The sequence below is a fragment of the Bos mutus genome, chromosome 19 (assembly GCF_027580195.1).
Source record: "Bos mutus isolate GX-2022 chromosome 19, NWIPB_WYAK_1.1, whole genome shotgun sequence".
In the NCBI taxonomy this organism is placed as follows: Eukaryota; Metazoa; Chordata; class Mammalia; order Artiodactyla; family Bovidae; genus Bos; species Bos mutus.
The window spans coordinates 37497236-37517340 of record NC_091635.1 but is presented as its reverse complement, the minus strand read 5'-3'; the positions used below and the strand labels follow the sequence as shown (position 1 = coordinate 37517340).

General features: G+C 58.6%; 2 protein-coding genes across 2 annotated transcripts in view; one reads left to right on the top strand and one right to left on the bottom strand.

The window, feature by feature from the left end:
* The first annotated feature begins 38 nt into the window (after positions 1–38).
* On the top strand, positions 39–2102 carry NDUFAF8 (NADH:ubiquinone oxidoreductase complex assembly factor 8). The gene is made up of 3 exons (XM_070390201.1): positions 39–324; positions 487–597; positions 1853–2102. Exons 1-3 carry the CDS (start codon positions 241–243, stop codon positions 1880–1882), a joined length of 225 nt encoding a protein of 74 aa, XP_070246302.1. The 5' UTR covers positions 39–240; the 3' UTR covers positions 1883–2102.
* A 2163-nt stretch (positions 2103–4265) lies between these two features.
* The window catches only part of SLC38A10 (solute carrier family 38 member 10), a 41054-nt gene continuing 25214 nt past the window's right edge, over positions 4266–20105 (bottom strand). Inside the window, 7 exon segments of the mRNA XM_070390197.1 lie at positions 4266–6398; positions 7035–7205; positions 10070–10189; positions 10725–10835; positions 10838–11176; positions 11358–11525; positions 16740–16896. Coding sequence (XP_070246298.1) covers positions 5353–6398; positions 7035–7205; positions 10070–10189; positions 10725–10835; positions 10838–11176; positions 11358–11525; positions 16740–16896 — 2112 coding nt within the window. The 3' untranslated portion in view covers positions 4266–5352.

The window sequence follows — 20105 nt, the reverse complement described above, 5'->3', positions numbered from 1 at the left end:
GGGGAACAATTTGCGCGTGAACGAATACAAAACCCAAGGACAGCGACCGACAACGAGCCAACTGCAGGGCTCTGGGAGACTGAGAGCGCTTCCGGAGAGGCAGAGGCGAGGGCTAAGCCTGACCAAGTGACAAAGCGCAAGAAAGGTTGTGGGCGGAAGTGCCTGCCTGTCAGGCTGTTGGGCGCCGGAAGAGGCCGGACCTAAGATGGCGGCGCCCACAGGTGCCGGGAAGAGCCGCTCATGTCGGGGAACGGAGCTGTGTGGGGTCGCGTGCGAAGCCGCCTCCGCGCCTTCCCCGAGTGTCTAGCTGCCTGTGGAGCCGAGGTGCGCAGTCGTCAGGCGGGGCAGGAAGGGCCGCGCGGAGCAGGGTGCGGGCTGGCGGGGGCGGGTAGTGGTGACCCGGGAGCCGCGGCGGCGGGGTCCGCCCCGGGTAATCAGCGGGCGCGGGGACTGTGACGACCCTCGCCCGTCTCCATCCGCCCCCAGGCTGCGGCCTACGGCAGGTGCGTGCAGGCGTCCACTGCCCCGGGGGGCTGCTTGAAGAAGGATCTGTGCGCGCAGGAGTTCGAGGCTTTGCGGAGCTGCTTCGCTGCTGCGGTAAGTGAACGCCAGCCTAGCCCGGGGGTTGAACCCTAGGGGGCGGGGACCCACGTTACCCGCTCGGGAAACGGGCTTCCTTTTCTTCTGGGTTCGATGTTGGGCTCCAACAGGTGCTTCAACGGGGCACAGCCCCACACCAGCCGGCGCGACCCCCGCCGCCACGGAGGCTGCCTGTAATGAGGCTAGCACAAGGTTTTGAGCTGGTGCCCAAGATGTCAAGGTCCTGGGTTCCCTCGACTCGGTGGGTCTGGGGTGGGCCACGATGCCCAGTCAGTTCTGTTCACCAGAGCTGCTGGTGCTGAGTACTGGACCTGAGAGGGGGCAGTTGGGTCAGCTCACCAGAATTTAGGGAATCCAAGGCAGTTTCCCTATGTTCCAGCATGGAGAATGCATGGGCCATATTTCATTTCCCGGAGGGCTCAAAGAACCCCTTGCACCTTCCTAGCAATCATTGTGGCTGGGATATGCGGCTTCCGCCCTTGTCACCAATCTCTGATCTGACATGTTTCATCCAAGATGCACCTGTCGCTTGGACTTGCTTCCTGGCTCTTGGCAGCTTCCCTGCTTTACTCAGAGCACTCCCTCAGGGAGGTACAAACCTTCATCCTGTGGTCAGTGGTTGGAAGGATTCACATGTAAAGTAAAGATCACACACTCCTGTCCAAACCAGGCTTTTCCGTACTGCCTGTGGTTATTAGTCAGGATCACAGGTATCTGGTCCTCTCTGATTCCTTACGCTTGTTTGCCTCTGTCATGTTGTCCTGCCCCCAGGAGCGCGTCGCTGCCTCTCCTGCTGTTTTCCATTGAGGGCAACCTAACCACAGGCCGCAGGCACTGGAAGTTCAGGACAGGGAACCTGGGGGTTTCTCATTTAAAGACACAAGCCATTTTGTCTACTCTGCCTGCACCCTGAGGCTCTGTGGGAGTGCACGAGGAGGCAGGAGAGGAGCCCGTCTCTGGGCAAGTGTTTCAGCATCTCTGATCTAGAGATTCCTTTATAGAAGGGGGAGGACTAAATGGGACTCATTGGTGGCACAGTGCCAGGCAGGGGTGGGAGAGGCCACAGAGCACGTTGAGCCCAGCCCCAGGCTCCCCAGCGCCCCAACCAGCCTGGCCCCATGCTGCACACTCGTGGCCAAGCTCTTTGTCATTTATTTGCCAGGAGGTGGCTTCTGGTGTGGTAGTTTTCTTAACTTTGAAACCATGTCTAACTTGAAAGCAACCCATTCAGACACAGCCCTTTGTCTTCCAGGCTAAGAACACCCTGACAGGAGGCCGTTAGGAAGGAGTACAAGCTCCAATCCACGTCCCTGGGCGCCTGGCACTGATGGCCTCAAGGAGCAAGCGTCTAAAACCTCGAAAGCTCTTGGGGCTAAAAGGACTGGAAACACATTAGGCGTGCATGAGCAGAAGGGAATGGGTTTTCCAGCCTTGCACACCTAAGGATTTGGGGAGAATAAGATGCAGTGAACCCACAGTAAAGATCAGATCAGATACTGTAAGATTTGTTTTGTCATCTGCAGAATGAGTGCATGGGCTGTGAACAAGCTGCCTTGCGAGTCTCATTCTTTAAAGAATTCTCACCAAAGGCATGTCATCTGAGTCTGGCGAAGCATCTAGAAGTAACTACCAGGTTACAGCACAGACCAAAGAGAAAACAGCGACACCGTGAAGGACAGGTCCGAGCTGTAGGAACCTGATACTGATGGGTTTTTTCCTCACTTAGAAAAAAAGGTGGGGGGTTGCTCTTCCAGACAAAGGGGTGAAGAACCCAGGGAGGGTCCAGTTTTAGGAACCCAGTGCCTGTGAGACTTGCTCCACGGGGTTGCCCCACCCTCCCTTCCACAGCCTCTGGAGTCTGAGCCCAGGTCCATCCTGGCCAGGCTCCTGCCCACTCTGGTCCCACCCCTCATCCTGAGCTTCGGTAAGGCCGCAGCAGCACACGTGCTGGAGCTCCAGGGAGACCCAGCGGGACCCAGGAGGATTTCAGCATCCTGAGTGCTGCCTGCTGGGCATGTCATCCCAGAACCTCCTTCCCCAGGGTGTGGAGGTCACATTGTCCTCTGGCTTCACCCAGGCCCTGCTGTCCCAGAGCACCCGTGCCCTGAGGCCTGGAGCTGTTCCCTCTTGTAAAGGCTCCTCCACTTCCCCCACAAAGTGCTGAAACCCCTTATCTCAGCTGTCATCCCAGTGAAATGCAGTTCCCAGGGCAGCCTTGGAGGGGAGCCATACGCCGTTCAAGGTTTTTTAGGACTGTTAAAAGACTGGCTGGCTGGGCAGTCATGTTTCACCGTCACCACTGGATTTCAGGACTAGACATCGCTGACATGATCCCCATCCCGGCCAGAGGTGATGGCCCCTCAGGTTGGCTGAGGGCAGGAGGGAGGAGTGGGCCAGGGAAACAGGCTTGCTGAGAATGCCGCCCCTTCCCTGTCTGCTGAGGCAGCATGCACACCCAGCAGGTGCCTCCTGCCTGAGGATGGCCTCTTTCTGACCCTTTGTGCTCTCTGCACTTGGGCAGCCTGCTGGCTAGAGCTTCTGGCATCTCTGCTGTGCACAGGCGCTCTGGTCGCTTCTAGAACTGTCCCACCCAGTGCTCCTAACATCCTTTCAGATTCCAGTTCATGGGGGCAGATGAGGCCACCAGCCACATCTCAGGTCCAGGGCTGCGGACGTGATCCACTGGCTGGGCCAGGCCGCTCACCACACACTGAAGTCAGCTCACGGACCTCCCTGTCTCCCCTCCCCAAATTCAACCTGTCTTCAAAACTGTGTTTATGGGAGGGAATTCAACGGAGTTGTGCCAGGATGCAGGAAAAATGGTTCCTGCTGCTGCTTCAGCTGTGTCACCAGAAGGCAGTCACCCCGTGTGGCTCTGTCCGCTCCACCTGTCTTGGCCTCAGACTCGGGGCTCAGCTACACCACGAGAGGCCATACCCAGCCTCAGCCTTAGCTTCTTCCCACCCCAGGCTGGGCTTGGGGGCCCCATTCCAGAACGGGAGTACAGACAGGGTCCTGTCCCAGTCACCTAGGCCAGCCAGGCCTCATGTCTGCCAAGTGTATCTGCCAACATAGAAGGTCACTCCTGGTGGCCCAGTGTGCTGCACTGGCCACATCTACCAGCCAGGGGACCCAGCTGGAGGGGTGGCCTGTGGTCGGAAAGCAAGGCACTGTCTCCCAGCCCCTCCTGGCTCCCTGCAGTACTGGTCATGGTGATCCCACCGAGGTCTACCCAGATCTTTCCCGAAGGAGAGGACGGGAGGGGAGGGGAGCGGAGAACCCTGAGGAGAGGACAGCACTGACTGGGACAGAAGACCCTGAGCGCCCGGAGGTGCGGGAACGGCAGGCGATGGCAAAGGCTGCGCTGCTGCTCTCAGAAGGCTGCGGCCCCTGCTCTGAGGAGGAAGTTATCTTTGCAGAAACTGAGAAGACAGAACGCTGGGTCAAGGTGAGAGATTCAGGTAAACAGGGCTGGATGCGCAATCCCACCCCAAAACCACAAACGGTGTTCCAACCTGGGGGAAATTTCCAGCTGGTACAGTTTGCTTGGAATTGTTTTTAGTTAAGAATGGAGGGCGGGAAGCACTGGGACCCGGACACCTTTCACTGAGCTCCCCTCCGTGTGAGCAGTGCCCAGGGTTCGTGGGGAATCAGCTTGGCTTCCAGAGGATTCCACTCCTTTTATTATTCATTTTGAGGCTTCAAGATGACATAGAAATCACAGTAAACGATAAAACCATTTCAAAAGGCACAGGGGAGAGGTGAGCCAAGACCAAGGCCGGAGCTGTCACGTGGCCTGGGCAGCCCTGGCTAGTGATCAGTGAGTGGCTCCCCGCCATGGACCCCTTGGGGCAGGATCTGGAGCGGCCCCCGCCCCCAGAGGGGAACGAGGCACACACAGCCCAAAGCACAAAGCAGGTGAAGGCCCCAGGCTCTTGAGGGCACATCCCAGCATGTCAGGTCACCTGCTGACCAGCCCGGCTCGGGGGTGATCACTGGCCTCTCTGCCCCTTAAAACAAAGTACAACAAAAACACCACAAAAACCCTCCCAAAAGATGAGTCCCATGGGTGCAAACCCAGGGGAGATGCTGCCCTGGAGGAAGTGAGAAGCAGTGAGGAGTGAGGCCATGCACCCCTTCCCACTGGGCCTCGAACCCAGGTTTCGTGGTCACGGCTTCGGTCTGTGGCATGGGAGCTTTTGGGTGATTCACCTCGGCACCAACCAGACAGCAGTGGTCTGTTTTACTTTTTAAATCTCACAACCACTCAATTGGGAGACCGAAGTATGCAGAGCAGAGCACCAGGGCGGAGGCAGCTGGACCCACAGGCCTGTCCAGCCTCTCAGTCTTGACGCAGCACTTGCTGTGAGACGGGGTGAAGGCAGAAGCATTTACTCAGGCTTTGTACTGACAGTCACAGACAACATCAATAAGGAATTAAAGTTCAGGGTAACACCTGCCTCTCATGGCAGCCGGGGAGCCAGGGCTGCAGTCAGCACTCAGAGCCCCAATATCGCCACCTGAACCCCAGTGGCTCCCACAGCCACAGAGGTGGCAGGTCGTGTTTCCTGGTCTCAGGGAGTGGCTGTTTTCCTCAAGGCTGCAGGAAGGGAGCTGAATCATGAGAGAGTCAGCCTGGAAGTGGCCGCAGTTGCAGAGCCGTCACTCCACCCCGGGCCTGACTTCTGGGGCTTGGCACCCGCCGTGGTCCAGGTTCACCAGCTGACCGGAGCACCCTGGCCTTAGTGGGGCTCAGGGCTCCTCCAGGGCCCCAGGCAGCTGTTTGATCTGGCGGCCTGGGACCACCCGCAGGGCGCCCCCAGCGGCCTGGTGCAGCTGGGTCTCCAGGGCACTGCGGAGGTCGTTGACCTGCACCTCGGGCAGTGAGTTGAAGCTAATGATGACCCCGTCCTTCGGGGCCAGCCCTGCCTCTGCCAGAGGAGCTACGTCCCGCCGTCTCCTCCGAAGGTCGGAGCCGGCCTGGACTTTCAAGTCCCGGTTGGGTTTGGCGTTGTCCGGCTTCTGATCTCCAGGTATGGCGGGTTTGGGCCCGAGCTCAGGGTCTGGCCTCTGCTCGGGCTCCTGGCCAGCGGTGTTCTCCCAGGGAGCAGGCACGTGCTCCCTGCCGGGGGCCTCCTTCCTCATCTCCATATGACCACCCTGCTGCCCGCCCTGTCCTCCAGCAGGGTCAGCCCGGTGTTCCGGCTGATGTAACACAACCTGGGCCTGGGGGGCGGCTACCCCCGACCTGCCTCCAGGTGCCCGGTCTCGGCTCGCTTGCTGGGACTTTACCTGAGGGGCCCCAATCGCTGCCCCCACCCCCAGCACATCTGCCTCCTGAGTGTCCGCACCAGCAGCTGCTGCCTCCTTCCCGGATTTCTTCTTCTCATGGGCGCCTCCACCAAAAACATCCCGACTCTGCCCGGGGACATCCCCAGCCCCATGCTGCTCTGGGCTCCCGGGCATCCTGGCAGGCTCCAGCACAGGGAGCCGCTCTTGCACGCCCGCGCCCTCAGCCTCAGGCACAGCACCCTGCCGGCCTTCCCTTGGCTCAGCCGGAGCTGCCCAGGGCTGCGGGTCAGCGCCGCCAGGAGGTGCAGCTGGGGCTCTGCCCACTGCCCCCTCAGGTTCCTCCACGGAGCGCTGGCTGTGCCCCTGGGGAGGAGCGGCAGGACGCCCAGGAGCGCCGGGCAGGACTTCCACAGGCTGCGGCGGGGGACGCTCCGCCATCCCCGCGTCATGGACCTCCTGCTCCTTACCTCTGGGTGCGGCCACCCCCAGCTCAGGCTGCACGTCCACTGCAAATGAAGTCAGGTACCCATTTAGCCACAGAGATGAGCAGGAGCTACCGACGCAGTGACTAAATGAAGCCAGCTTACCAGCAATCAAGGAATACAAACACCTGCTTAAATTCGCCCAGCAGGACTCTAGACCACAGAGCCACAGATCCAACGGGGATGGGGGGCGGGAGGAGGTGGTGGGGCAGGCGACTCTGGCTTTCATGAATTAAGGGACAACCCCTGTGCTTCCCTGGTGGCTCAGTGGTAAAGAATCTGCTAATGCAGGAGACATGGGTTTGATCCCTGATCTAGGAAGATCCCACGTGACGTGGAACAACTAAGCCCATCCACCACAAGTACTGAGCCTGTGCTCTTGAGCTCAGGACCACAACGACTGAGCCCAAGTGCTGCAACTACTGCCTAGAGCCTGTGCTCTGCAACGAGAGAAGCCAGCATGCCACAGTGGGAGAGTGGCCCCGGCTCTCTGCAGCTAGAGAAAAGCCCAAGCAGCAAAGGCCCAGCACAGCCAAAAATACATACATACATAAACAAGCACAATTCTTTTTTAAAAGTGACAACCCCTCTTCCCTGAGCAGGTGCAGCAACCACCCCCGGCCTGCCCGGCCCCTCTCCCCCTCCCTCCCCCGGACTTGCCGTCCTCGCCTTCCTGGCCGTCCTGCCTCTGCTGGTGGATCTCCTTATGCTGCTCTTCGATCACCGCGAGCAGCTTCTCCTGCTGGTCCAGGAGGCGCTTCTGCTGCACCTGCTGCTCCTTGATCACTTGTAATAGTACAGCGTGGTCCAGCATCTCCGCCCGGCCAGCTTCTGGTGCAGAAAACACACGCGGTCAGAGCCTGGGGCTACAAAGGCACCTGGCTGGGCTGAGGGCAGTATGATACATGCAGGGAGGCCAAGGTGGCCTGTGGGCCCCTCCCTTGGACACCTCCTGGGCACTCCCCTCTACCCGGCTAAGCCAGCACCCACGCACTGTGACCACAAATGACAGCGATCTGGGCTGGTGACTCGAACTATCAACTATTCTAAAAAAGAATACTGGCTTTTTAAGAGAGTTTCCTCCAAGGTGAGAACTTTAAAGACAAACAGAACCATCTTCCCCTTCAGCAGCAACAAGAACTGGGACCTCAGTGAGAAGGCTGCGCCAGTGCTCCCGCCGGCCCCGCCTCCCCCGGGAAGCTGGCTGCAGCTGACAGGGGAGGAGCGCCAGGTGAGCTGGGAGCAGGCCAGCTGCAGCAGGTGTGTGTAGGAAGGGCCCCCCCCAGACTGTGGACTGAGAAGAGGCCCCAAGGCTGAACACCTTGGGTGTGGAAAGCTCATAACGCACTGCAAACACGTCAGCACTGGGTCAGCTCTGTAGAGCCAGCAGTCCAGGTTTAAGGGACTTTTATAACACGTGTCTTTAAACAGGAAGCTTTGAAAGATGATGTAACTTTACAGGTTGTCAGATGGAAAAGCTCAAATCCGAAGAAAGGAGAACATTTGGGAGTGGCGAGAGCTAACACCCCAGCGCGGGGCCCCCATGCTGGGCACATGCAGGTGTGCTGGCCTGTCCTCCCCAACAGTGACCTGTGACCCCCCAGAACAGGGCAGGGTTGGCCTTCTCCCAGGGACTGCCATGGCTCGCCCCAAGAGGCCAGTGCCCATGAAGAACATGCTGAGGCTAAGCACGTGGAAGATGGGTCCCTTGGCCAGCCCGGGTGATCCAGCCCCCTGTTCTCCACCAGACACACATCCAGACATCCTAAGGTGACCAAGACGCCTGCCTGAGAAAGCCTACATTCCGTGGATCATCTCAGGGCTCCCCTCACCCTCTTCAGACAAGGGATGTGCACAGAGCCATCCCAGAGTTCCAGACCAGCTCCCTTGACCATGACCATGCTGCCAACACCACTTGTCCCCAAGGGAGGGTTCCTAAAGAGCAGGCCCCCTGACTCACTGGCTCCTCGGAGGACTAGCCCTAGCCCACGGCTGGGGTGGGGGGGGAAGTGCGCCATGTCCAGCCAGAAGCAACATGGGACAGACAGGAAGCAGAGTGGAGGTGATAAACTGAGCCCTCAGCCCGAGCTCCGTGCACAACTGCGCGGCCCACCAGGACCACAGGGATCAGACTCATGGATGGCATGAGAGCTGCACAGATATTAACACACGTGCAGAGCACATTAATACCAGGCCATGCACATGGCGGAAGTCACACGCAGGCCCCGCCCCATCTCTGGGAGTGCCCAGATGCTTACAGGCTGCACCTGGCTGTCCTGTGGTGGCGCCCCACGGCGGAGCCCCAGTGGGGCTAAGGGGCACCAGGGCATGTGGACTAGAAGTGAGCGGGTTGGGGCATCAAGGGGGACCCCACCTGAGGGGCTGTGGCTGAGCCCAGTTGGGGGACAGACCATGTGTGGATCCCGGGCTCTGACCACATGCAAGGCGCTACCGGACTCAGTGCTCACACTGTCTGCTGTCTCATCTTTAAACCCCCACAAAAACCTTCACTGTGGTGCTCCTCCCGACTCCTACCTGCCACCATCTTTCTGATTTCAGCTGTGCATCCCATTGAGAGGCGTTTGGAGAAAGGCAGAATAGGAAACCATCAAAGTTCTTTCAGAAAAGAAAAAGTCAAAGAATCAAACAAGATTAGGTAACAGATTGTGAGGACCAGGACCAGTAAACAGACTGAAACCAAAGACAGCAACATGCAGAACTCCACAGCATCCAAGCTACAGGAAACCCAGGACCCTCAGCTCTGCCTTCCTGGCCTCTGCGTGCAGAGGCTCGGCTGCCTTCCCGGGCCTGGTGCTCTGGGCCGGCTATCCCGAGGCTGCAGGACCTTCTGGGAAGCAGCTTGTGGGGCAGCAGGGCATGAGCATCCCATGAACCCACCTGAGCGCTGTACCATGATGCCCACATACAGACCCAGACTCTCGGAGCACACAGTGAAACACCCAGGGGCCACTCTGTGGACACCGCTAGCGAATAGGGTGACCCCACGGGGGTTCAGCATGGGGACCAAAGAGACCAGAAGAGTGATCATTTTGCTGGGAGAGCTGCCACCACCTCCTTTAGTGCAGGGCAGTGCCCAACCAGGTGGGGCTGTGAGGAGGGGGGCATCAAAAGCAGAGAGCGGGAAGCACCCCAAAATGGGCATGAAGGTCTGGAGGAGGATGCAGAGCAAGTTTTGTTCACTGGACAGAAAAGATTAAACAAGCTTTCGCTTTGGGACAGTTGCTAGGTCTTCACTGCAGGTGGGTACAAAGGTCCCCACCCAGCCCCAGCTAAGACCGGGTGGGAGCTGCTGCCACGGTGGCAGGGAAGTGCTAAGACAGCAGTGAGCCACCGGCTCTCCCACCCTCGCTAATGCCCTCCACACCTGGCCAACTTGTTGGAAATATTAACGTGTCTATTTTGAAATGAGATACAAATGGGAATACAAAGTCACGTGACAGTGACAGGTTTGTTTGTTTTTAAAGGGGGAGAAAAGAAACTAAAAACATCTAAGGAAGTGAAAAGGGAGAAGAGAATGCTGTTAGTTGGCAGGGGAGCTATTTAAGATCCTTGCTCAGCAGGAAACTGGCAAGACAACGGGCCTGTGTCTCCTTCTGGGCCATATTCCGCTTCCAGAAGGAAGCGGCAGTATCTCCAAGCCTTTGGAAGATGCAGGAAGAAAGCAAAGGCCTTACCCTCCAGCTTGCTGCCGGCATGCTCCCCACCCTGTCCCTCCTCGGTCCTCTGCTCTCGAGGCTCTGCCTGCGGCGCTGCCCCCGGGCCTGGTTTCTCCTCCAGGAGGGGAGCCTTCCCACCTGCACACAAGGCAGAGACTCAGGAGGCTTGCAGGAAAACTCAGAAGGTGGAGGGGGGACAAGAGGAGGAGGCCGATATTTCCTAAAATCACCCTCCACGTTGGCCCTCCCTCCCTGGTACTGTATATTCAACCTGATGAGCACCAGGGAGGTAATAAAAAATAATATTTAACATCTCACAGTCTGGTGGCAGGGAGCCAGTGTCAACTACATTCGTCAATTAGCATGCGGGGACCGTTGTCAGTAGCTCTGAGATGGCACTTAACAAGGAGCTACCCGTCAGGCCCGCGCCGCGCCCCGTGTGCGCCCAGACACGCAGGAGCAGCCCAGCACCTGGCACTTACGGGTCTGGTGAACAAGTGTGTGACAAATGTCAGAGGAGCTGCCAAGCCCCGACAGCTGCATCAGTGCTGCTACACACACAAGCTCATCTTGCGAGAAAAGAGAGGCAGCGCGACAGAAGGAAGGATGGTCAGCATCTCCCGCCCCGTCCCCAGCCTCTCCCGGGCCCCACCAGGATGGAGCCTACACCCACCAGGCTCTTTCTTCTCCTCCGGCTTGCCCATGGCCCCCACGGCATGGCCAGGCAGCAAGGCACCGTCTGCTCTGGCCCCTGCGCCTGCCACCGGGACGTCCTGCCCCTCGGGAGCACTGCCTGGGGCCCTTGATGCACGCCCCTGTCGCCCTGCCCCAGGTCCTCCTTCACAGGCTCAATGGCTGGCTGACCATTTTCTTCTGGAACCTTCTGAGAATCTTTGGGAAGACCGCCCGCTGCCTCCAAAGCCTGGTCCTGTCTGGGTCTCTCTCGTCCTGAATCCAGCAGGGGTGGCACCATTTGACCCTTGCCCCCCAGGGCCCTTTCATCCATGTGTTTGGACGGCCGCTCCTTCTCCAGTCCTTCTTGGTCTTGACCTTCATCCACTATCACCTCGTCGTGAGGCACAGGGGGTTCGTGACGGTGGGCCTCGCCCAGAGGTACTGCAACTCCTGGAAGGAGACAGACGATGCTGGGGAGCCGGGGTGGGGGTGGGGGAGACTCAGCCTTCCCTCCCAGGGCAGCTTTCCCTCTTCAGGTCTGTGAACCAACCAACCACGTGACTGATGTCCAGCTGAGGTCCCGCCCCCGTGAACACCGACCCCCACACCCCCACCCAGGCAGTCATAGCACCTTGACCGGGGCGATCCAGCTGTGCCGCCTCCTGCTTCTCCTTGGCGTCTTCCCTTGGGGGCACATTCACGGGGCCCTTAATCTGGGCCTGCTCCATCTCATCTTTCTCATTTGGCAGCTTCGGCTTATCTCGGCCGTCCTCAGCCACGTCCACAATTGGATTCTGGCCTGTAAGCACGGCACAGATAATTGAGCGGTGTTTCCACATGGCTACACCGCCAATCAGCACGGCAACTGGGCGGTTTTCCCTGGATTGTAATCACATTTCCCAGGCGAATGGCAGAGCCTAAGCAGTTATTTTTTTTTTCCTGTTCAATCATTAGCAGCTAAGTAGCACAGAAAACTGTCATTTTTCATGTGTATTCATAACAAAAATATGTCAAAATGCAATTTATACCTAACTGGGTGCAGAAGAGCGATACCCCGCATAAAGCTGGCCATCACCACCAGGTGGCAGCAAGAACCTGCCATTTGAGGCCTGGGAACTGGAAGTGCCCAACGTCATCCCTCCTGGGGACCATCACCCGCCCTAAGCCCAACCAACCCCTTGCTGCAGGCCAAGGGGAAAGGGGAGCAGAAAAATGCTTAAGGAAAATGCCTATGGGAGGTTGATTTGCAATTCTGTCAACTTCTTGCTGCAGAAGTAAAAATTCCTATCAAAAGGAAGGTGAGAAAGAGGCACAGCCCACAAAGCTGGCCTCCTGCACACACCTGTATCCCATGGGCCTCCTCATCCTCCCAGAAGCCCAACAGTTCAGTCACGGCGGGCCCTCGGGGAGAGGGCCACGAGGGTGACCCAAATGGAGCCCCTTAGGAAACTCTGTCCATGAACAAAACCACTCTCTACCTATTAGGCAAAAGTGGCAGAAACTAAAATACTATCTGGGGGGGGAAAAAAAGATTTAAAAAGTCATTTCATCCCAGAGGCCCCAAGCAACCGCTTTCCGCCTTCAGGGCACAAGCTGCCTGCAAGAAGGGAGGCGGAATGCCCCGCAGTCGTGGGACCCCAAAGCGGCTCTGGGGGGATTCACGACAGTCCTGTTCAGGTGGGCTTGCTCCCTCCCCCAGAGGAGAAGGAGGGACCTGGGCTGACCTGCCATGCTCGCCGGGGACACCTGCAGCAGCTGAGGCTTAGTGCCCAAAGCAAAGTAGAGGGGGGTCGGCGCTGGGCAGGAGCGGGACGCAGGGCTCCACAGTTCAATCAAGCGACTGATTCGCCCGAGTGTGTGGTGTCTGCTCCACACCACGGTAACACCCCTGTCCCCAGCCGCCAGAAGCCCCTGGGGGTCAAAATCAAGAGGTGCTGTCCAGTGGAAGACCAAGTTAAGACAGGGGGCCAGGAAGGGAAGGAAAACCACAACAAAACAAAGCATATCTCCATCATGTTGTAGGCCCAACTCAAAATCTATCCATCACCAGGCAAAGGAATGACCGGGGGCTCGGGTGAGCAAGGGGCATGAGTCCACAACGTGGCCACCCTGCCCACAGCAGCCGGGCCTGGGGCACTTTGCAGCTGTCCTCGGCAATGGACACAGTGCTTTCTAAAACGAACCAGAGCTCCTCGTGGGGACAGTTTGCCAGCAATGCCTCTGGGCCACAGTAAAACTAACACCAAACTTCCTAATTAGCAACTGAAGAACAGCCCGCATTCACCCAGGGTGGTCACCCCAGGGAAGGATGAAGGCCAGGCAGGGGCTTGGCCTGTTTCACCTTCCAGACGCGGCAGTGAATCAGAGGGAGTGGCCAGCAGAGGGCGCCCTGGCCTGGAGGGGCCTCCTCTCAGCCTCAGCGTTGTGGCCTCCACTCCCCAAAGTGGGCACCACGCAGGGAAACTCCATGTCTGCCTCAGTACTGCTGGGCGGGAGCTTTCTAACCTGCCTGGCCCCATCCACACTCAGACCCTCCTGATGGTGCCTCTACCAGGAGCTCCTGGGAAGACTGTTAGCCAACAGTCACTCGTCTAGTGTGGACACCAGGTGGTTCTGTGACTGGCTCAGGGAGACACAGGACCCAAGTTCAGTTCAGCCACTCAGTCATGCGCGACTCTTTGTGAGCCCATGGACTGCTGGACAGTAGGCCTCCCTGTCCATCACCAACTCCCAGAGTTTCCTCAAACTTGTGACCATCAAGTCAGTGACACCATCCAACCATCTCATCCTCTGTCATCCCTTCTCCTCCTGCCTTCAATCTTTCCCAGCAACAGGGTCTTTTCAAATGAGTCGGTTCTTTGCATCAGGTGGCCAAAGTACTGGAGTGTCAGCTTCAGCATCAGTCCTTCCAATGAATATTCAGGACTGATTTCCTTTAGGATGGACTGGTTGGATCTCTTTGCAGTCCAAGAGACTCTCAAGAGTCTTCTCCAACACCAGAGTTCAAAAGCATCAATTCTTCAGTGCTCAGACAGACAACCACAGATCTGAAACCTGGGAATGTGCGGCCGTTTTTGGGTGTGACATCCAGAACAGGCCTGTCCACGGCAACGAGAATCTGCCTTCGAGACTACTTCCACCTCGGAAGACAGGGTCAGGGCCAGGGGCCCCTCTTCCTTGACTCTCCCCTGCAGGACCCCATTCTGAGTCTGGAGGCATCTCTCTGTATCCTGTGATCAGTGAAGATGGAAACAGTCCTCTGACTGCCAAGCACAAAGGTAAAGCGTCTCTTAAAATCACACAGAGTCCCACAAATGGAATCCCTGTTGGCTGGAAGTAAAGCCCAGATTCAGGAGACGCAAAGGGCCCCAGGGCCGTGCAGACAGCAGGGGCAGCCGCCACCAGCCCTTTAAAAAGGCCAGGTGCTGCTTCTAAGTGCCTTTCCTGACAACCTCCAAAGTGCCTGCCTCACTGCTGCCGTGAGGAAGTCTACTTGGGAACCCCTGCTCTTCTTGACTTAGGCAGCAAGGGAAACCCTGTCTAGCACGCTCTATTGGATGTGCAGGAATCCCAATGGGTCCCTGGACCCAAAGCCCCAGCGGGGTGGCTGGGGGGCCCCGTCTGGCTCACTCGTCACACTCTCCTGCAGATGGGTACGTCTGCCCACATGCAGCAGGTAGAGGGGCCGTGGGCCAGTCCCTCGGGGCTGGACACGGCAGGCAGCGCCCCTCCCTCCCCTGAGGAGTCCTTCCAGATTCGGCTGCAGCTGGCATGGTCATCTTAGCACCGATGAGATGAGCTCACAGCCACATCTGACACACAGGCAGAAAAACTGAGAAGTCACGCGGCACAAGGGTGTTAACTGCTCCTTCTCAGCAGGGCACAGGGAAAGCTGCGGTGGGGACCAAGGAGGGAGGCAGCCCTGCAGCCGGGCCTCCCCACAGGCACGCTGGCATCGGTCGCAGGTGGTCAGACGCTTTCCTGCCCACGTGTACCAGCGCCCGGCACAGCAGCACAAGGGACGCATCCTCAGAAGAGAAATTTAGGAAGGAGATGGGGGCGGGCAAACTCCCACTCAGGCCTGTGACCACCCTCTGCCAGCTGTGTCCCCGCACCAACGTGCTGCTGCCCACAGGCCCCGTCCCAGCCCTTCCCATTCTTTCCCACCCAGCGGAAGCAGGGCCAGGTCTCTGCTGGAGGACGGACAAGCTGTACGAGGTGTGTGGCCAAGGCGGCTCCTGACACTGAGAGAAGCCGCAGGCTGGGAGGGAGAGGAAGAAATGGGATGAGGCCACGCTCAGAGGAGGAGCTGAGGAGCATGACAGACTCCAAACCCACTCACCAGACCCACGAGGGAGCCACCAGCCTCACGGTAAGTGGTCTCCTAGCCTTTCCGGAAGGCCTGCCCACCTCTTCTGTCCACACCAGGCATGTCACAGGCCCCGTGCTTGCCGGGAGTGCCAGGCTGGGGGTGGCCAGGCCCATGTGTCCCCAGGAGGGCAGGACTCCCCCAGTCCAAAGCCCACCTCGGGCTCTGGGGAAAGTTGGTACTGTTCTGGCCTCTTCAACATCAAAGAGACCAATAAACCTGCCTCACACGCTGATGGGCGGACGGCTGCGGGGCACGCGGCCCAGGCCCCACGGGCCCAGCTCCGCTTCAACGAGGCAACCCATCAATGACGGGGAGGCCGGGGGCGCGAAACACGGAGACTTGAGTTAAACAAACGGCATGTGGTTCCAAGAGGGGCCGTGTGTTTGTTACAGACTCGTGGAAGAAATGGAAACCAGATGTGGCCGCGGCGGCTCCAGGTGAGCCCGGGGCCCGCCTCCACGACAGGATGCAGCTGCTCGCGCCGGCAGCGGGCTGGAGGCCGCCCAGCACCGTGGGGACAGGCAGCCCAGTGCCGGCTGCGTTAGCTGATGCCGAGAAGCCCACTACCGGGCGGGCTGGCAGCCAGCTGAGACGGAAAACCAGTGTCCAAGTCACATTTTGCTGGGGGCGTCCCCAAAGCACTGGGGCCAGGACCCCCGGGGGTGAGGGACCCAGTGGGGCTGCTAACAAGGGTGGAGGGGCGCCATCTCCCTCCCTCCTCCAGGAAGCTTCTTTCCGTCCAAGTTACTGAATCCGTGCAACCACTGTGGCGATGCCCAAGCTGTTTCTGACCACTCCAATTAATATTTCTGCCGAGTGCCATTATCCCCAGGGGTCCTCTCTGCTGGGGACTCCCAAAGGGGGCGTCTTCTCGCTGGCCCTCACCATCCAAGGAAGACAGAAGAGAGCATGCCCCATTACTCTGGGCTCAGGGCTCCCCCAAAAGAGCCCCAGGAGAGACTGTTCTGCTGCAGGAAGTTGGTGTGGGGTGCTGTAACTGCAGGGGCTCTCTGAGCACAGACAGGTAAGTCTGGAACAGAGACGGCAACACGTCCGAGAGGCCCGAGCCTCCAACCACAGGCAGCCCAGCCCCGCAAGCACCTCCCTGGACACACCTGCCTCTCTGGACAGCCCTCGGGAGCTTTCCTTCTGCCACTCACAGTAGGCGGGGAGACCAGTACTTCCACCTGGGCTTACTAGGCATCACCACCCACAGGGACCTGGAATCCACCAGCAGCCAGCACTGCTGCCCCTGTGGGGCAGGCCGGGCAGACAGCAGGGAACAAAGCTGAGGCGCATCACTGACTCGGTCCAGGAAAATCTGGCTTAAAATGTACATCCTTACAACAGGCAAACGTTGAGTGACACCCGCAAGCTCACTTACCTGCTGGTCCTCTGAATGGGGGTGGGGGAGGCGTTGAGACCTCTGCCCTGCTGTCCAGCATGTCCCCGCACGCAGGCAGCTCATGGAGGTGGCTGCATACAGCAGCCCCCAGGAGCTCCCCCCGCCCCCTCCATCGCCCGGATAGGCTGGAGGCAGCTGGGCAGGTGAGACAGCTGGAAAGTGATGACTACATCCCCATGACCCACGGTGATGCCGAGAAGGCTGCGGGCCTGTGTGCATACCTGGGAGACACGTACCTGGGAGCTGGGCTGCCTCTACCTTCACTGCGCCCTTGGCCTCTTCAAGCCTGCCACCCTCGGCCTCCTTTGCCAAGTCCATGGGGGTCTCCTGGCTCACGGACAGGGTGGTGTGCGTGCTGATCACTAGGATGCCCAGGCCGACCCAGAGCACCACCTGGATGAGACAAATACCCCGAGAGCTAAAGGAGTCACGCAGTCCCAGGGCCCCTGCCCTTCTTGCGAGTGGGGTACAGCCCGCAGAGGCCCCAACCACACTGACCACTGGTCACTAACTCATCAATGTGACAGAATCGTGAGCCACATCTGCAGGAGCCACTCCGGCAATGGGGCTGGGGGGCGGGGCAGGGCGTGAGGGAGCCTGAAAGCAGCAGGGGGCACGAGTGTGACAGGGAGGGGCCTGCTGGCCAGAGAGACTCCGGCCCACCAGCCAGGCAGCCTGGAGAGCCTGGCAGCCATGTAGGCCCACACTTACTGCTGCAGAGATTGGGCCCCTTGATGGTTTTCACCAGAAGAGCAAGAATCTCGAGGCCTCGACCCAACTTAAAGTGGGCTCTTGCTTATCCCACTCCCTCACCCAGAAGAGGGCCCAGGCCACTGGGTGCCCGACTACCAATGACTAGTCCCAACATCACCCAGCAGGCTAGACACACCTGCAGCTGCAGGGCACAGATGGGATGGCTGTGAGGAGGTGGCTCCTCGCCCCCTCTGGCGGTCTGTGCCCATCGGTGCTACCCAGCAAGCTGAGTTGGATGCGCTGCTGCTCACCGAGAGGCCCTGTCCCCACCCTGTCCCTCCTGTGATGGCCCCGAGGCTGATCGTAAGTGCTGCCCTCAGCGACTCAGGACAGGGACCCCTCGTGCTGTGACACTGTCTGCCCTGGAGCCCCGGCACATGCGGGGCCCACCGACGCTCTCCGTGTGACTTTCGCTGTCACGGCAGCGGGCGCAGCTCGTTCTGCCCTTCCCGGCCTGGCCCACCTGGTACTCCCTGGGAAGCAGTAACTCCTGCTTCCTCGGAGAAGAGCCACGAGGCAGCCTGCCCGAAGAGCCGGGGGACCCCGCCACCTACCTCCACGCACTCTCAGAGCCAGAACTCAAATCTTTCCTGAAAGGCACGTTGACTCCTTAAAAAATATCAGTTCAAAAGAACTGGTGAGACTTTCCCAGGCTCAACACAACTGCAGAAGAAAGATTTCTGACAGGAAGAAAGGCCCTGCGCTCCTGAAGGTGGATGCCAACCAACGTGGAGAACCTCAGAGAGAAAGTCTGTTTTCTCCACAGTCGCTCTGGAAACACTGAGCTGGTCTGGGGCTCACAGAGGCAAAATGCTGGCCACGCTCCAGGGTCCACGATGCTTCAGAGAGGCCCGGTCAGTGCCGTGGACTCAAAGGGCCCCTCCGGTACTGACCACCAGCCGGCCTCAGTCAGGTGTGCATGGGGATGTTGTGGGGTTTGAGCCCCTGGTGTCTGAGCAGCACCGAAACACTGAGCATAGCATGGGGTCAGGGCTCCTGACTCCTGTCCCCCACTTCAGATAATTTTCTTGATAACATGTGGATGCCAGCTTCAGCTGTGAGTTCAAAGAGTAGCACGTTACACCCGCTCACCACAAAGGGAAGGTTCGAGAAGCAACAGCAGACACCACCAAAGTAGTTTTTTAAAAATAAAAAAGAAACTTTAAATCCCTTGCATCTTGTATTTCTCTAGCTGACGGCTGAGAAACAACAAAAAGAACTTCATGTCCTGCCTTGGACCCCATGGCATCGACAGGACGAGGGCAAGACCGAGTGAGCGCCCGACTGAAGCACTCAAATGGCTGAAGTGGCTCTGCCTGCCAAGCTGGCCAGAGGCGGAGGGGTACTCTGGCACAGCCCCCAGGACAGAGCCAGGTGCGCCTGGGCTTCACCAACAGAAGCCCATCCCCTCCAGGCCCTGATCTGGGCGGCTCCTAAAATGGTTTTGACACAGAGATGAAGACAGCTGGTTGGTCGTTTCTGTGTTGGGTTATTTTTACGGGGACATCACTGAACATTCCACAGGAGACCAACAAGCCAAAGGCAACATTTCATCCATGGCTTTGAATGATTTATTTCAACCCTAGGCTTTCTGGCGTTAAAGAAACAAATCGCACACAAGATAAAAAACGTTAACTCCGTCAATGCTGGGAGACAGCAAGCTTAAAAAGGCCAAGAGAGTGTCAACTTAAGTTCAACTTACAAAGAGCTTGCACGGAGCCAGGAAGCGCTGCATGGCGCCACGCACACACCTGTCTCTGCCTCCAGCCCAGACATCTCATGACCCCACCAGCAAAGTGTGTTTCCTGTCTCCACCTTGTCCATAAGACACCCACCTGTGCTCCCCCACCCAGCAGCAGTCTCCACCCTACCCTTTGCTGGGAACCCCCTCATCCCCTGACACACCTGGCATTTGAGCTGCCCAGGGTTCTGTAGGGTACTCGCCAGCCGACCACTGTCTTAAGCGTGAGCAGCCCACTGGCCCCACCAGAGCAGTTATAACAGATCCCAGCTCTCCACTCTAACCCTTTCTTTTAAAGAAACGCCACAGGTCCATGAAAACCCCCCCAGGCAGGGGAGCCAAAGCCACCCCCGCTTGAAGAGAGCAGAGGATTAATGCCAGGCCGGCATCGGTGAGGATGTGGGAGGGCCATGCCCGATGCTGAGGGGATCTAGGTCCACGGGCTGTTGCAGTGACCAGATCGCAGTCCGCCAGCAGGCACGTGTGGGAGGTGATAGTCCACACCAGGGCAGGAACACGCCCCCATGGCAGATGCTCCAGGTGGGCCGGACTTTGTTTCGTCGCTAAGTCATATCTGCCTCTTTTGTGACCCTGTGTACTGTAGACTGCCAGGCCCCTCTGTCCATGGGATTTCCCAGGCAAGAATACTGAAGTGGTTGCCATTTCCTCCTTCAGGGATCTTCCCCATTCAGGGATCAAACCTGGGTGTCCTGCATTGCAGGGGGATTCTTTACCTCTGAGCCACCAGTGAAGCCCTTTGGGCCCAACTTTGCAAAGGGCATAGGTGTTGCCCAAGTCCCTGGGGCAGCCATGACAAGTATGCGCTAACTACAGACCGCCCCACCCCCAGCCCCACCAAAGGCCTGAGGCATCCGGGAGGCCCCAAGGTCACAAGAGGCCAGAACTTGCGGGTCGCCGCTCTGCCATGAAGTGTGGAAGGCTGAGGGCCACACGTGTGTGAACAGGGATGACCACCCATCTCCCAAAAGTTCTGCAAGAAAGAGATGCTGCTCCCAGAAGAAGGGTCCACAGCCGAGGTCTGCACCACGCCAACCAGCCGTGATGGAATGACACAGTGGAAGCCAGCAGGGGTACCGGGCTGCCACGG